General features: G+C 39.4%; 1 protein-coding gene across 3 annotated transcripts in view; it reads right to left on the bottom strand.

Moving 5' to 3' along the window:
- The window catches only part of CHST9 (carbohydrate sulfotransferase 9), a 284501-nt gene that overhangs the window by 223405 nt on the left and 42742 nt on the right, over window positions 1-18354 (bottom strand). For all 3 annotated transcript variants that reach the window (XM_069569317.1, XM_069569318.1, XM_069569319.1), the window contains exon 2: window positions 13260-13470. In XM_069569317.1, coding sequence (XP_069425418.1) covers window positions 13260-13380 — 121 coding nt within the window. In that variant the 5' untranslated portion in view covers window positions 13381-13470. The remainder of the gene's footprint in view (window positions 1-13259; window positions 13471-18354) is intronic.

Raw genomic sequence — 18354 nt, 5'->3', positions numbered from 1 at the left:
AAGCTATGAGCCAAGCCATGCAGGGCCACCCAAGACAGACAGGTCACAGTGAAGAGTTCCTGCAAATCACGGTTCAGTGGAGGAGACAATGGCAAACCACTCCATTACTCTTGCTGCGAGAACCCCATGAACAGAACGAAAAGGCAAAAAAGATATGATGCCTGAAGATGAGCCCCTTAGATCAGAAGGTGTCCAATATGTTACTGGGATGAGATGGTTAGATAGCATCACTGACTCAATGGACATGAATCTGAGCAAACCCCAGGAGATAGTGGAGGACAGAGGAGCCTGGTGTGCTGTAGTCCATGGAGTTACAAAGGGCCAGCTTAGCAACCCAACAACAGCATCTCCACAGCCACAGGAAACCTTGAGTCTGTGTGTTTCACACTGGGTCAGGCCAGTTGATACACTCTTCTGTCAAGTTTTTCATAGCCCCCCAACCCCCATCAAGAATCCTCCCTCCTCCCTGCAGTCCTTGGCTGTCCATGACTCTCACGAACATTCAGAGAATACAAAGGCAGATAGATAGATGCCCTTATGAAGTCCTATGAGCCTTGAAAGTGAAAGTCGCTCAGTTGTGTCCGACTCTTTGCGATCCCGGAATTCTCTTGGCCAGAATACTGGAGTGGGTAGCCTTTCCTTTCTCCAGTGGGTCTTCCCAACCCAGGAATCGAACTTACAAAGGAGGTTTCTGGAAGGAATGGCAACACATTTGTTTGAAGTTGATGTAATGAATTACATAGTAGTGCTCCTCACTGTACACCCCCAAAAATGTAACAACCGAAAGGGTCTTCAAAGTCAAAACTGCATAAATGAATATTTAAGAGTTCCAGATGCTAAAAATACACTTGAGATCTCATTTTCTTCTTAATCAGAAATTGCTTCGGGGAAGAAGGCTCTTTGCCTTCTGGAATCCAACATCGGCCAAGTTAACTTGGTATCTTGGCAAAAATCAAGGATAACCTGACTCTTGCCAATTGTAAACAGAGAGCATAGAATTTAAATGTAAGAGCTACAGAGGGGGAAAAAGCTGCCTACCTGTTGCTTTGAAATAAACAAGACTATTTAAATTTCACCAGGTATTGCCTTAGTAGAATTTGAATATGGTCAGATTTTTTTCTTTTTTTTTTTTTTCAAATGGACATCTGTCATTACAAACTCAATCAAGTTAATGTAAAAATATTTCAGAAGAATGAGAAACAGAATTAAAACCTATTAAACTTTTTCAATACTACTAGTTTTCCATTTAAGTGCATCACCATTTTTCCCATCTATTCTACATTGCTCATAACTCTTCACATTTCTACCAAAAAATGAGCATCTCACTTTTTGGATATGGGATTTCAGGTTGCAGTTATGTCATTTTCCCTAGCTCAGGGTTATTGGAACTTCCTTGGAGCCAAAGCAAACTCAGGAGTTTCTACTTAATTTTCTGCTAGTGGTTCAGTGAATGGACTTCTGATTTGTTGATTATGGAATCGCTTCTGGGGATGGATCTAAAATGCAGTCAGTGACCCTTAATGTCAATCATAAAATTCTGGGTCCAAAATTCTGTGGCAATTCCATTGTTTACAGTGTATTTCTGGCGGCACGATCATAAGCAGCCTGACTGCTTTATGGATTCATCTCTCTCCTGAGCAAACTTAAAAGAAGGCTTAGTAAAACCTACATTGGTTTATTGAGTGTATAAGAGCTGCCACTCTTGTCTTCTACTAGATATTCTTTGGCCTTATTCATCTGAGGGCTTCCCTGATGGCTCAGATGGTAGAGAATCTGCCCAAAATGCAGGAGACCCGGGTTCGATCCCTGGACCTGGAAGATCCCCTGGAGAAGGGAATGGCTACCCACTCCAGTATTCTGGCTTGGAGAACCCCATGGACAGTGGAGCCTGGTGCGCTATAGCCCATGGGGTTGCAAAGAGTTGGACATGAATGAGCAACTAATGCTTTCAATTTTTATGCATCTGAAAAGAATTCTAAAACTGAATTTTGAAAGTTGAAAATTAAAAGAGTTTCTTAATATGACTAAATATACCTTTCTTAGCTAATTATTTTGTGATGGGTCATGTAATCAACAGAAACCATGGAGACTATCTTATGATAAAAATCATTTGTATCTTAAAGTAATACTTTATAGTACAAGAAATGCAAGATTGTGTGAGCCTATTTTATATGAGCTCATAATTCATAATAAATTGGTTATAAAAGTAATCTGAAAGCTGTTCCCAGGACCATGAAATAGATAAATATTCATGTCTATTGTTTTTCATTTGCAAACAACTATTAATTGTCACTTTACCCACACAGCACATAATAAGCATTCTGGAATTCTACATTTATCACTGTGATGTTTTTATTAAGAGTATGTTAAGGCATTTCCACACATACTCGACCACAGCATGGAAAGCTGGATATTTCGCCTCTGTTAGTGTGCCTACTTTGACTAATCAGCACCATTTTTGATGTCAATTTCTGGCTGTCTCAATTTTTAAAAAATTAATGGGGAAAATTCTCTCCCATCAAGAATCGTTACTAAATATGTAGCCAGCTGCCACCTACAGAACAGTCAAATATCACCTTCAAAGAAGAAAAAGGCAACTGGGCAGGGTGTATTTTGTTTGCTATATCTCTAAGATGGTCTTAACAAACAAGAAACTTGCAAAGATGCTGGCTGTCAATGTCACTGGTGGCAACGCTGCCTGCACAGTCTTCTTTTATTTTTTAAATTTTTTTATTTTGTATTGGAGTATAGCCAATTAACAATGTGGTGACAGTTTCAGGCAGACAGTAAAGAGACTCACTTAGCCATACATATACATGTACCCATTTTCCCGCAAACTCCCTTCTCATTATGGTAATATCTAGAGCAACCAAGCTCACAAACACAGCTAGAAGGTTGGGGCCACACCAAAGATAGGTTGATATACTGTGAGTCCTGCAGAAACTGTCAGCTTTCTTGTCTCTGGAATCTCGCCCCCATTTCTTCCCATTGAGCTCTTTCCTGGGGTCTCTTGTGTTCCAGGCACAATGGGTCCTGACCCTCAATGAGGCTGCCAGTTGGGGAGACAGGCATGAAAGCAAATGTTTACAACTCAGGCTGAGTCAAGCCACGGGAAATGGAGTTAAAAGCTTGAGAATAGGAAGGGGGCACTAGTGATGAGTTCTGTCTGCTGCATTAGCACAGAACCATTTAATCCTATGTGTATATATAGAACTTTCAATCCTATGTGTATATATAAAGCTCAGTATAAAAGGACAGAAGCTGTTTAGAGGGTTTCAGCTTCTGAGCTGGCACTAATGGTAAAGAATCCTCCTGCCAATGCAAGAGACATAAGAGGAACAGGTTTGGTCCCTGGATCCGGAAGATCCCCTGGAGGAGGGCATGGGAACCCACTCCAGTATTCTTGCCTGAAGAATCTCATGAACAGAGGAGCCTCGTGGGCTATGGCCCATAAGGTTGCAAAGAGCTGGACATGACTGGAGCGACTAAGCACTTAAAAAGCAGCATGAAATGGGACCCTCCTACAAATCAGTGGAGCATTAGTGAATATTACAATGCAAAGCATAACTTTGTGAACCCCAATGTAATGAGAAAGTTTGGAAAAGCCGTTTCAGTAGTCAGAAAAAAGAAGTCTTATCTGAAATTTTCTTTCGTGATGACAGTAAAGCTTTCCCAAAGTACAGCTGTCTTTAATCCCCATTCTGGGGTAGCCTTGAGCGTCTTTCCAAGGAGACTGCCCAACAAAATCTTCTATTCTTTAACACCGAAGACCCCACCACTCCCACCCTCATCCAACTCCTCACCCCAGGTTTGGTTAAACTGATACATAAACCTCCGATGGTGGTGGTGGTGTAGTTGCTAAGTCATGTACAACTCTTGCGACCCCGTGGACTGTAACTTGCCAGGCTCCTCTGTCCATGGGATTTCCCAGGCAAGAACACTGCAGTGGGTTGCCATTTCCTTCTCCAGATAGATAAACCTCTACCTCTGGCTATTCTGCTAATTACTCACTGTTGAGTACTCCCACACACATAATAAACTTTTTTCCTATTAAAAAAAAACAAAAACAAAAAACCTCAGTATAAGTTTTGGCAATCTGTGACTCAGGGAAACGGAACACTTAGTGAAAAACAAGGTTCTTCTTTTATTTAAAACACTCCATGTTTTCTTTTCACATTTTATTCCTCTTTAATCTGTGATGATCTGGGTATCATGAAATTTCCTACCAAACCTCTTGGATGCTTGATGTATTCTCGAAAGGCATGTTCCCAGAGACCTTGGTTCTGTACTCTTGAACTTTCTTTTGAAGTCTGTGGCTTTTACAACAGTCAGTTCTTCTCTGTGCAGATTTTTCAACTGGAGAACAGAAAACTGTATCTTTTGCTCTCTCTTCATAGACTATATATGTATAAACTATATATATAAACAGAACATATACTATATGTTCCTGGTGATGCATCTGGTTGCTAGACTTCGAGCTTGGATTTGAGGATTCCTGTGTTCAAGTCGCTTTAGGAAACAAACCAAACACGTGAAGCGTCCTCAATCCTCTTCTATCTCAAGGGGAAGAAGAAGAGTATTGGGCAAAAAATAGGAAGTTATCAGGCATCATGTTTTAGTGCCAGGTTTGTTGCTTCCTGAATATGCAAATGTAAGCCTCTTGGTTGCTCCTCTGTAAAAGGAGGAAGCTGGGACTAGATGATGCTTCGGTTTTTGAAATTTATTTTTATGGGGAAAACTAGACAGTCTGAACTAGCTGGTATTACATACTGAACCAATAACCCTAACAGGAGCTAACCTGCCTGTCACCATGACTTATTTAGTGAGTGAGGTCTTTGCACTCATAATCAAAGTCCACACCAATGACTGGTAGTTATCTGAATTGATTCTCAATGAACTGCTAACCACCCTATTGATATTTACCAATAAAGCAAGCAGCCCTGTATCTGCAGGTTCGATGTTTTATATTTGTATCTTTCCATTCAAAATTCTGAATGGAAATCTGTGTGCTCAACTAACATTTCTGTATCTATTTAATGTACTAGGAGTATCATTAAATATCTGTAGTGTTTTAAGAAGTCCTAATTTTGATTTGCAAAAGCTGAAAAGAAGATATAAAGTAAAAGAATCTTAAAGACGATATTATGTGAACAGAGAAACCTGGCAGGCCACAGTCCGTGGGGTCAAAAGAGTCAGACACAACTTAATGACTAAACCACCAACCACTCAGCCACCTGTAATTTGCTTCTCCCTGTGGACTTTGTCTTAACTCTCTACCCCGCCTTCTGAGTCTCCTGTCTTCCTGCGAGCTGCCTCCTGCATTTGCCCCATATCCCAGAAGCCACACTACTAGAAATTAAGAAGTAATTGTCAGAATTGCTTAAAATCTGCAGAATTTGAATAATATTCAGTGGCTAAGGTTTGCTACAGAGTTGATCCAATCAAAGTAGATTTTTATAAAATCTAGTAATGGTAGCTGGGATAATAAGAATAAACATGGAACTTGGAGGGTGCTAGGGGTATATAATAGAGTGAAAATTGACATCAGAATCTGAAAGTGGGTGACAGGCAGGTGAATGAACATCAGTGACCAACATACAAGTTCCCTGCCATTGGGAACAGAGGTAGAGCATATGCAAATAGATAAAAAAGAATGCTTACAGCTAGAATAAGCGTCATGAAGTAAGTTTTAAGAAGTAATAAACAGGTACTGGGAGATATACCATCAGAGTATACCAACTTTATATAGGATGTTGAGAAAAGGTGATATTTAAACTATACTGTGAAGGATAAGGAAAAGCCAGTAACGGAAACAGTGAAGGAAAACACATTCTAGGAAAAGAGAAGCGCTAACTAAAAGGGCCTGAGATGGGAAAAATCATATAAAAGGAAGATGGGATATGGAAGTGTCCAAAGGAGAGCTGCGGGAGCAGATATTCATTTGATAAATCAGAGGAAGTAATTCAAACAAGTGACTTTTAAAAGAAATGAGATTTTATTTTCCCGAGGATATGATTGACAGTAAGCATAATGTCCTTCCAAGTTATAAGTGGCTTTGCTTCAGGTCAGGTATAAAAAGATCCCCTGAGAGAAAATAGAATTTCAATACAGCAACATCAAAATCAGGAAGAACAGCATGATTCTGAAGGAAAAGAATATACTTTCTCATCAGAGAGGTGCAACAGAAAAGAATTATACCAATCTAGTCTAAAAGTAAAACTTTATATGCCACAAAATATATTTAGTTTGAAAAAAAGCAATACAGAATCTTGTTAGAAATACCAAAGCATAGAGGCCTGTTTGCCTTTAAGGTCCTGCATCAGTTAACTGTCTGAGAAAAAAGAATAAGGTGGCTTTGCTTTGCCTAAAATCAGAAGCTTATAGCTACTAACTATAAAGTTTTCATACCAACAAAGAAGTGTTAAAATATAACCTGGGGCTACCGATGTTAACTGTACTTTTGCAAAACAAAAAATTAAAAGTAGCCATGTACAGCATGGAAGATTTGAGTAAAATCTTGACTTACAGAAAGGTCACATCGTTGACCAAAATGAACATACACTTTAGACCAATCATGTTCAAGATTGGAGTCTTACAGAGCCTGGATTGGTGGTAATGAGTTTTGCAAAGGTGAGATTATAGCTATGTAATTCTTTTATATCCTAGGTATGATAATTTACAGCTAAACAATTGACCTTACATGTTAATGCTGAATTTTCAACTAAATTCAGATGTCAGTATTTAGTGTAAATTAGAAAGAAACTAGTAGAAAAAATGTCATTAAAGGTATGAAAGTCAAACAAGTTTTTGTTTAAGGTAAACATTTAAAAATATTATCAATTAAGAGCTAAACATTATTGGTTCTGCCGAAAACAAGCAATCTTGAAAAGAAAGCTGGAAAACTATATTACAAGGTTATAGTGACTAAAACAGTACAGTGCTAGCATAAAAACAGACACAGAGATCAAAGAAAGAGAATAGAGAGCTCAGAAATAAACACCCAAATAGATGGTCAATTTACGACAAAGGGTCTGAGACTATACAATGGGGAGAGCACAGTCTCTTCACTAAATGGTGTTGGGGAAACTGGTCAGTGACACGCAAAAGAATGAAGCTGGACCACTATTTTACACCCTACACAAAAATTTACTCAAATGGATGAAAGACTTGAACGGAACACCTGAAATCGTAAAACTCTTGGACGAAAACAGGCTGTAAGGTCTCTGACCTTGTAGATAATTTTTTGAATCTGTCTTCAAAAGCAAAAACAAACAGGTTGAACTATATCAAACTAAAAAGCTTTTGTATGGCAAAAGAAACCATCAACAAATCAAAAGGAAACCTGCTGAACAGAAGAAAATATTTGTAAACCAAAACCAAAATATATAAACAACTCATACAATGCAATACAACCCCAAATAATTTGATTTTTTTAAAAATACAAAATCTGAATAAATATTTTTCCAAAGAAGACATGCAGATGGCCAAAGGGGCATGAAAAGAGGTTCTGTGTCCTTCATCATCAGGAAAATGCAAATCAACACCACAATGAGATATTGCTTCACACTTGTTAAAATGGCTATCATCAAAAAGACTAGAAATAAGTGTTGGGGAGGATGTGGAGAAAAGGAAACCCTTGTGTACTGTTGGTGGGAATGTAAATTGGTGCAGTCACTTTTGGTAAATAGTATGAAGGTTCCTCAAAAAATTAAAAGTAAGACTACCATATGATCCCATGTTTCTACTTCTGAGTTTTTATCTGGGGAAAATGAAAACACTAACTTGAAAAGACATATGAACTCCTATGTTCATTGCAGCACTATTTACAGTACCAAAGTCATAGACACTCATATTTATGGGCATATATTCAATGGAATAGGCTTCCCTCATAGCTCATTCAGTGAAGACTCCACCTTCAATGCAGGAGACCCCGGTTTGATTCCTGGGTGAGGAAGATCCCCTGGAGAAGGAAATGGCAACCCACTCCAGTATTCTTACCTGGAGAATCCCACGGACAGAGGAGCCTGGTGGGCTACAGTTCATGGGATCGCAAGAGTTGAACACGACTTAGCAGCTAAAGTGCCACCATACAACCCTTTGGCCACCTGATGCGAAGAGCTGACTCACTGGAAAAGACCCCTGATTCCAGGAAAGATTGAGGGCAAGAGGAGAAGGGGGTGATGGGATGAGATGGTTAGATGCCATCCCTGACTTAATGGACATGAGTTTGAGGAAACTCAGGGAGACAGTGAAGGACAGGGAAGCCTGATGTGCTGTAGTCCATGGGGTCACAAAGAGTCACATAACTTAACAACAGCAAACAACTGACAGGTGAGAGCTGGGAGAAGAACGTTCCAGATCTGAGAATTGATTTGGTAGAGAAATTGTGATGAAGCCAGAAACACTGGCCAGGGAATTAACTCACTGTGGAGCAGGAGTTGGCCCCACCCACGGTTTTGCAAGCTCCAGGGAGAAGTTTTTGCTAAAGGGACTGAGCTATCACCGAAAAGTTTTAAACACGGGAGTGTCATCATCAGATTTATTATTTAAAAAACAGGTGGTAAGGATTAAAGGTTGATCTTTAAATTGTTTCTAAAGCTGGCATTCTGATTCTGCAATGATGGGGTCCTTCACTCTCTCTTATTACACATACAAAACAATTATGCACCACACCTTTTGTTACTTGTTGTGTTTAGCAGTAACAGTCTACCTAGAGAAAGAGAACCAGATTGTAAATTTCAACAGGGGTTGGAGGGAAGAAAACAAGCCATTGTTGTGATTTCTCCTGAAATGGCCCTCCTGGCTATTGCATCTTAAACTGGCATGTATCCTTTCGGATCTGGTCCTCTGCTGACCCTGCTCCTAACTTGACACTGCTCCTTCTAAGACTTTTATCTGCTCAGCAGTTCCATTACTGACAATTGATTGGGCTCTTTCTCCTGGTCCTAACTCATTACTTTGCCTCATAAAGAAGGGCCAGACTCCTTCCTGTCAAAATCAACTGTCCTTTTGTATCAAAGCCTTGGCCTGGACTCAAGACCATTTTCTCCCTTACAATCCAAGAGACTATAGTCTCCTTGAGAACAGGGGTTATATCTGCTTCTCAATTACATCTCCCTGTTTTCATCACAGGGCTTGGCACCTCCCATTGTTACATCTTCAATAAACGCTGTTGAATGAATGAATGCCCTGACCTTGGGCAGCCTGTACGATCTGAGATCGCCTTGGACCAGAATTCTCCTGTCTGCCACTCATCACTCTCCTTCCAGCGTCTACATTGAGAAGCATGATGGCTCTGTGCCAGTTAGACTCTCCCAACTATTTTAACCAGTGGTAAAACTGAGCCTTTTTTTCTTATCCTAATCATTTAAGGCACAAGCTTGGGATTGTTTTCCTGAATCGTGGCTGAGTTTAACTTGGATAATTCAGAAAAAAAAAAAAAAAAACAAACAAGTCTGTAGATGCTCTGCATCATTGCCAGGATATTAATAGTAATAAAGCTCACATTCATTGGCCTCACTGCTTGCCAGGCACCATGCTAACTAACTGCTTTGTAGACACTGTCTCCTTTGATCCTCACTGCAACCCTACAGGGAAAAGATTATTACCCCCATTTTACAGATGAGAAAATCAAGGCTAGAGTCACAGAGCTAACAAGGAGATGTGAGATTTTCAAAATTCCCCTGAATGTAAAACTTGTACTCTTTAACAGCTAGGGGGAAAATGTACAAAATAAAACTGGTAATAATACATCCACATACTGAAAATTAACACAGAGAAATGTATAAATTAATTGATAATGGTACTGGAAAATGGATGTTTATATGAGACTCTTTGTTGTATAATTGGATAGATTCTAATTTCTCTGTTACACATTTTTTCTCTTTGCCTCCAAAATATCTATCTATTCATAATCTTCTACTAGTACATAGAGCACATTTGAGATTTTTTCATAATCTTCAAGCATTTCATTTTAATAAGAAGCAGCCCAGGAAAACTAGGAAGGCAAGAAAACAGTCGTGTCTTACCGGATTTTAAAAGCCTCAAAAGAAAAAGTGTATGAAAAGAACCTAAGAGCTCTTATGGTACAACTGAAATGTACATGAGATCAAACCATCCAGAGCTTTAAAATCTGCTCTGCTTACAGAGGAGCAGACATCTTCCAAAGTGCTGTGAGTGACAGTTTTAAAGTGTACACAACTCAGATTTCTCTTTCCCATCAAAGCACACATTCAGGTACTTTCTGACTTAAAGAAACTGCCTTAAAAAAATGAGTGATCTTCCTCTCAAACCAGGGCTCTGTAAGAACTTAGAGGGGTGGGAAGGGGTGGGGGATGAGAGAGAGATTTCAGGAGGGAGGGGATATATGTCTACCTATGACTGATTCATGGTGATGTATGGCAGAAACTAATGCAATATCGTAAAGCAATTATCCTTCAATTAAAAAGAAATAAAACATTTTTAAAAATGTGTGACATTCCTGATGTTATCTGAAACATATATAAAATACACAGCAAACTGTCTACCTAGAAAACAACAGAATTACAACCTAGGGACTACCCTAGAGTAAGGCAAAACTCCAGATGAAGTCTTACTGAAGAATAATAAAACATTTCTTCAGTAAAATAGTTATCTAAAGGAATCCTGGTTCTAATGTTCATACTCACTGTCATGAGTAGATTGTGAAATATTATGTAATTCACTTGGGATATATTGAGAATAAGAGAAAGTACTTCTAGCAAATCACAAGCAAAATTTAAGAGAATAAATGGGAAATGTTTTAGTAGCTTATTTTCACTGGGGAAACTAATTTCCCAACTTGAAAAATTTATGAAGTCAAGAAAAATTTTTAGAATTTTTAAAAGAATCTAACTTGTAGACGAGAGTACCCTCTATGAATTTATAAATATAGCTTAGATTTACCAAGTCAGTGATTTTAAAACATAGCATCACTGATGTATCATATATATATTCATCTTTTTTTTTTTTTAATTAGGCAGTTCTTTTAGGACTTAAAAGGCACAAGAGAACCTGGGCATGGATCATACTTTGAAGATGCTTAGCTCTGTAACTCGGAGAAGGCAATGGCAACCCACTCCAGTACTCTTGCCTAGAGAATCCCATGGATGGAGGAACCTGGTAGGCTACAGTCCATGGGGTCGCTAAGAGTTGGACACGACTGAGTGACTTCACTTTCACTTTTCACTTTCATGCACTGGAGAAGGAAATGGCAACCCACTCCAGTATTCTTGCCTGGAGAATCCCAGGGACAGAGGAGCCTGTTGGGCTCCGTCTATGGGGTGGCACAGAGTGGGACACGACTGACTCGACTTAGCAGCAGCTCTGTATCTATGGGCATGTCATTTAAATGTTTCAGTTTAAAGTCTCAGCTCCTTCATCTGTGCTCAAGGAAGTAATATTATTCACATTCACAGAAGCGGTGTGTAGGATAGAGGCATGGATTTTGGAGAGGCACAACCTGGGTTGGAATCCTAGCTTTTCCTTTGCATCTCAGCATACACATGTGGGGCCTTGAATATCTGCCTCAGCCTTAGCTTCCTCATCTACAAACTTAGAATATCATGTCCAGTGAGATATCAATAGGATAAGGGAAAACCTCTAGCACATACTAAGTTTTCAGTAAATTGTAGCTATTGATGTTCCTGGATAAGTTTTGTAAATTGCATTGTACATATCATGTTATTATACAACTAGACTTTTTTTCAGATGTTAGGTAGATTCTTACTGACAGACTAAATCATAACATTTCTCCATTAGTCTGTATATATGAATATATTTTCTTTTATGAATTGGAGCTTTGTTGTGACACTCTTCTCGAGAACTTCATTATGAGACTATGATATTAACAAACCTAATAATGAAATTGCTGCTTCTTCCTCCATTGCTGCATTCCAGTCTACAGTCAGCAATGAGTTTTAATTCACTCATTCAACAAACACCTACTGAAGGCTTACTATGTGATAATATCCATGCTAGAATTATATTGCCAAAGGAATTTAGCCTATTTATTTTATCACAGATGGTTTCATTCAATATTAAGTTATTATGATAAAATATTGCAGTAATATATAAAACAGAAATATTATAATGTCTACAATGGGAATTAAAAATAAGTTTTGACAATATGTTACATGTTCTCTAGAAAATAATCACATGCAAACTCTTTTCACAAGCGTTACCCTAGAAATAAATAATTTCAAAGTGTCTATGAAGCTAAACCAAGGAAAGGAATTTTAAATTGAAACACTTTTACAATTACCATTATTTATGACTTAGTATGGAGTTATCTTTCAGAGCAGATTCTTAAGGGCTTTATATCAAGAATGATTTTCAAATGAGCCACAATTGGAAACAATTAAGGAATTGTTCTGCTTTTACTTTATTTTTGTTAACTGTCATAGGCCATAGGCTATTTCTACCAATGGAAAACAACCAAATTTCACAACACCTACGTGTATATATTTCTATGGTGTTCTAAAACATTTCCTTGCATCATTATAAAAATAATCCATTGTAACACTAATTGAGTGCCTCCAAAGTGTAGCAAAGTACAAACTGAATAATCAATGTATTAATACAAAGCGAGTATAATACTAGCAATCAACTATGGCTTGTGGACCAAATGTGGCCTACCACCTGGTTTTATAAATAAAGTTTTATTGCAACAAAGCTTGATCCATTTGTTTACATAACAATACTTGGCTGCTTTTGTGATCTACTGGTTGTAGATAAAGACAACTGTATAGAGACAATATAGCCTGCAAAACCTAAAATACTTTCTGTATTTTTACTGAGAAGGTTTGCCAACCCTCGCTTTATAATAAAAGTATGAAAGAATTTCTACACCAACTGGAGTATTAACGTAAAAATTTTAAAGGAATTAAGAGAGAGAGTTTGCTGTATACTCAGCTCTTATTAGGCTTGTGCTCAATGCTTAGTAGACACATCAAAGGTAGGATAAGCGAGTAGAAGAATTCTCTACAAGCAGTCCTTGCTGAAAAGGCTATCAAACCACTGGCCCAAGACAATAAAAATTCCAAGAATGGTCCCAAGGGACCGAGTAAATGCTCACCAGAAATGTATAACCATGCTTTCTTTGGGGAGCTGGAGGTTTTGTGTCCAGTGTTTTGTGTTGCTGGAAATCTTGTGACTTTGTATATATTTATAAATACCACAACTTACTTACCTGAAAACGACCATTATAATTAAAAATAGGGGGAAAAAAGTTGAGGTTTTACCTGGGTGTTGTTCTTCAATGCAAACTTGCAAGTACATGAAGAGGAGTAGCCCTGCTACGCCAAACAGCAGCACTGACAGGAAGACTTGTTTGGGGTTCATGACCAGTTCAGAGGGTTGCATCTCTCCTTACTTCTGAAGACCACATGGTTGGGTTTTCCCCAGAGCTTCGATCCTTCCTTTTTCCCTTAAGCGCTCATTCCACAAAGTAACCTAGAATTTTAAAAAATCCACACTGTAGCTTGCTGATGACATTTCTTCCCAAATATGGTATAAATATGCACTATGTAATGATTTCCCAGGTGGCTCAGTAGGAAAGAATCTGCCTGCAATGCAGGAGACCCAGGTTTAATTCCTGGGTTGGGAAGATCCCCTCGAGAAGGAAATGGCAACCCACTCCAGTATTCTTGCCTGGGAAATCCCATGGACAGAGGAGCCTGGTGGGCTACAGTCCATGGGGTTGCAAAGAATCAGACATGGCTGAGCGACTAAAACATTCACTTTCATGCGTATATAACTGAGAATTTCCATGAACTTTAATAACACTCTGAAGACAGGAAAGACTATAGTTGATGTCCCTAGAATGGCAATTTTCTATTTCAACTTTTATCTTATCTAAGTAATGTGCTGTGTTGTGGTTAGTCACTCAGTCGTGTCCAACTCTTTGTGACCCCATGATTGTAGCCCACCAGGCTCCTCTGTCCATGGGGATTCTCCAGGCAAGAATACTGGAGTCATTCCCTCCTCCAGGGGATCTTCCCAACTCAGGAATCGAACCAGGGTCTCTTGCATTGCAGGCGGATTCTTTACCAGCTGAGCTACCAGGGAAGTCCCAAGTAACTTGCTATTCTACAGTTAATAAGTAACAGTCTAACATTTAATTAGGAGAAGCATACCAGACTTCAGGTTATCTTAAAATGTTTGTGAGTGGAAAGAAGACTCTCAGAATAGATTTTTGAAAAAGGGATTTTGAAAAACACATTCCTAGAATGAAGGGGAAAAACATCACTTCATGTCTTAAAAAATATGTAGAACTCAAAAATGAAAGGTTCAATCATCATTTCTCTCCATTTTAAAAGTTAAGAGTCTCTGGACGTCCCTGGTGGCTCAGTGGCTAAGAATCCGTTTGTCAATTCTGGGGACCTGGGTTCGATCCCTGGTCTGGGAAGATTCCACATGACTTGGAGCAACGAAGGCTATGAGCCGCAGCTACTGCAGCCCACCCACCCTAGAGTCCGTGCTTGGAAACAAGAGAAGTCACCACAATGAGAAGCCAGCGCAATGCAATGAAGAGTCACCTCCACTTGCTGCAACTAGAGAAAGCCAATGCAAAGCAACAAAGACCGAGCGCAGCCACAACTAAATAAATAAAAGAAACAGCATGTCTTCCAATCCTTCTTTTAAAAACAAAACGGTCAGAGTCTCCTATTTAAAGAGTACACTTAACATCCCTCAAAAGGCCTAAGAGGATAAATATGAAAAGTTCACAGTTCCATGGCCTCTCCCTCAACTACACAGGAATAGAGAAGTTTACCTTAGATTACAGAAATCTACCTCAGTGATAAAAGGTTACTAAAGAAATATTGCAATGACATTATTTTAAGAACTATCACATTTAGTGGAATCCTAACTTTTTTAGCTTTTCTTTTTTAAAGCTCCATCCACTTTTGAGAAGGTGATGAAAATATAAATCTCCTCCTTGGAAAAATAAAGACATAAAGTCTTGGGTCAAATGTCAGTATGTTTACGGACCCTTACTGGAACTCAAGTTAAGAAGCCCTACTCCCTATGAACAGCCATACAAATTTGCAGTAGCTTGCATGGTGAGCTCAGGTAATTAGCACCCCATCTAATGAGGCCAAGGTCATGGCATTGTGTCTAAGGCTGGTCAAAGACCTTGGCTCCCTTCCTTGGCCACGTACCACATCTCGTCTTTGGATGAGCTGAATTAATGGTTTCTTAGCGTGAAGACATCACACACTGCTGTGTCTAAAAATTCTCTCTCCTTTCTCTCCAAAGGTGTCTCAAAAACCTCTGAAAGAATATTGATTTAGCCTTTTTAAGAGGTGATTGGTGAGGTGCCAGGTAAAAGTTAAAATGTGCTGTTGCAGATTGCTAGGCTGCTGAAAGGATAATATTTAGCTATTCTTGGCAAAATCAATTCTCACGCAGATGTTGGGCTTCAAAGGTAACCTTTGAGGTCAGAATTAGACGGTCGTGAAGAGTCGGACATGACTGAGCGACTTCACTTTCACTTTCCACTTTCATGCATTGGAGGAGGAAATGGCAACCCACTCCAATGTTCTTGCCTGGAGAATCCCAAGGACAGGGAAGCCTGGTGCGCTGCCGTCTATGGGGTCGCACAGAGTCGGACACAACTGAAGCGACTTAGCAGCAGCAGCATGGCAGTAAGGTCTCTTGATTAGAAAAAAGAAAAGAAATCCACCAAATAGTAAAAGTGTTTATGTAAAACAACAAAAAGGCATATTATAAATACATTTTTTTTCCTTCATATTTTAATTATATGTGGAAGGGACCAGAGTAAGAGCAGTGATTGTCAGTACTACCAGAGGAGCTTTCTCAAATCCACTTCTCTAGTCCCTTGAGGAAGGGGCAGTGGCTAACGTTTTCACACGTACTTTTGAGGATTTCAAGCACTTTCTCGCTTTTAGTCCTGGAGGAAGTTTCTAAATAAGTAGAATAACTCAGAGCATGATCATACTGCTTATTTGGTGGGATATTCTGCTCTTTTTATTGGGGGGTGTTAGTTCTAAAAGGTCTTGTAGGTCTTCATAGAACTGTTCAACTTCAGCTTCTTCATCATTACTGGTTGGGGCATAGACTTGGATAACTGTAATACTATTGAATGGTTTGCCTTGGAGACAAACAGAGATCATTCTGTCGTTTTTGAGATTGCATCCAAGTACTGCATTTCGGACTCTCTTGTTGACCATGATGGCTACTCCATTTCTTCTGAGGGATTCCTGCTCACAGTAGTAGATATAATGGTCATCTGAGTTAAATTCACCCATTCCAGTCCATTTTAGTTCGCTGATTTCTAGTCTGTCGACGTTCAGTCTTGCCATCTCTTGTCTGACCACTTCCAATTTGCCTTGATTCATGGACCTGACATTCCAGGTTCCTATGCAATATTGCTCTTTACAGCATTGGACCTTGCTTCTGTCACCAGTCACATCCACAGCTGGGTATTGTTTTGCTTTGGCTCCATCCCTTCATTCTTCCTGGAGTTATTTCTCTAATGATCTCCAGTAGCATATTGGGCACCTACTGACCTGGAGAGTTCCTCTTCCAGTATCCTATCATTTTGCCTTTTCATACTGTTCATGGGGTTCTCAAGGCAAGAATACTAAAGTGATTTGCCATTCCCTTCTCCAGTGGACCACATTCTGTCAGACCAAAGATGTCCTTTTCATTATAGGGGACTGGAATGCAAAAGTAGGAAGTCAAGAAACACCTGGAGTAACAGGCAAATTTGGCCTGGAATGCAGAATGAAGCAGGGCAAAGACTAATAGAGTTTTGCCAAGAAAATGCACTGGTCATAGCAAACACCCTCTTCCAACAACACAAGAGAAGACTCTACACATGGACATCACCAGATGGACATCACCAGATGGTCAACACCAAAATCAGACTGATTCTATTCTTTGCAGCCAAAGATGGAGAAGCTCTATACAGTCAACAAAAACAAGACCAGGAGCTGACTGTGGCTCAGATCATGAACTCCTTATTACCAAATTCAGACTCAAATTGAAGAAAGTAGGGAAAACCGCTAGACATTTAGGTACGACCTAAATCAAATCACTTATGATTATACAGTGGAAGTGAGAAGTAGATTTAAGGGTCTAGATCTGATAGATAGAGTGCCTGATGAACTATGGAATGAGGAGACAGGGATCAAGACCATCCCCATGGAAAAGAAATGCTAAAAAGCAAAATGGCTGTCTGGGGAGGCCTTACAAATAGCTGTGAAAAGAAGAGAAGTGAAAAGCAAAGGAGAAAAGGAAAGATATAAGCATCTGAATGCAGAGTTCCAGAGAATAGCAAGAAGAGATAAGAAAGCCTTCTTCAGCGATCAATACAAAAAAACAGAGGAAAAGAACAGAATGGGAAGAGATCTCTTCAAGAAAATTAGAGATACCAAGGGAACATTTCATGCAAAGATGGGCTCGATAAAGGACAGAAATGTTATGGACCTAACAGAAGCAGAAGATATTAAGAAGAGGTGGCAAGAATACACAGAAGAACTGTACAAAAAAGATCTTCACAACCGAGATAATCATGATGGTGTGATCACTAATCTAGAGCCAGACATCCTGGAATGTGAAGTCAAGTGGGCCTTAGAAAGCATCATTACGAACAAAGCTAGTGGAGGTGATGGAATTCCAGTTGAGCTAAAATCCTAAAAGATGATGCTGTGAAAGTGCTGCACTCAATATGCCAGCAAATTTGGAAAACTCAGCAGCGGCCACAGGACTGGAAAAGGTCAGTTTTCATTCCAATCCCAAAGAAAGGCAATGCCAAAGAATGCTTTAACTATCGCACAATTGCACTCATCTCACATGCTAGTAAAGTAATGCTCAAAATTCTCCAAGCCAGGCTTCAGCAATACGTGAACCGTGAACTTCCAGATGTTCAAGCTGGTTTTAGAAAAGGCAGAGGAACCAGAGATCAAATTGCCAACATCTTCTGGATCACGGAAAAAGCTAGAGAGTTCCAGAAAAACACCTATTTCTGCTTTATTGACTATGCCAAAGCCTTTGACTGTGTGGATCACAATAAACTGTGGAAAATTCTGAGAGAGATGGGAATACCAGACCACCTGACCTGCCTCTTGAGAAATCTGTATGCAGGTCAGGAAGCAGCAGTTAGAACTGGACATGGAACAACAGACTGGTTCCAAATAGGAAAAGGAGTACGTCAACGCTGTATATTGTCACCCAGCTTATTTAACTCATATGCAGAGTACATCTCGAGAAACACTGGACTGGAAGAAACACAAGCTGGAATCAACATTGCCAGGAGAAATATCAATAACCTCAGATATGCAGATGACACCACCCTTATGGCAGAAAGTG

The sequence above is a fragment of the Ovis canadensis genome, chromosome 23 (assembly GCF_042477335.2).
Source record: "Ovis canadensis isolate MfBH-ARS-UI-01 breed Bighorn chromosome 23, ARS-UI_OviCan_v2, whole genome shotgun sequence".
Taxonomy (NCBI): Eukaryota; Metazoa; Chordata; class Mammalia; order Artiodactyla; family Bovidae; genus Ovis; species Ovis canadensis.
This window is presented reverse-complemented; position numbering and strand designations above follow the sequence as displayed.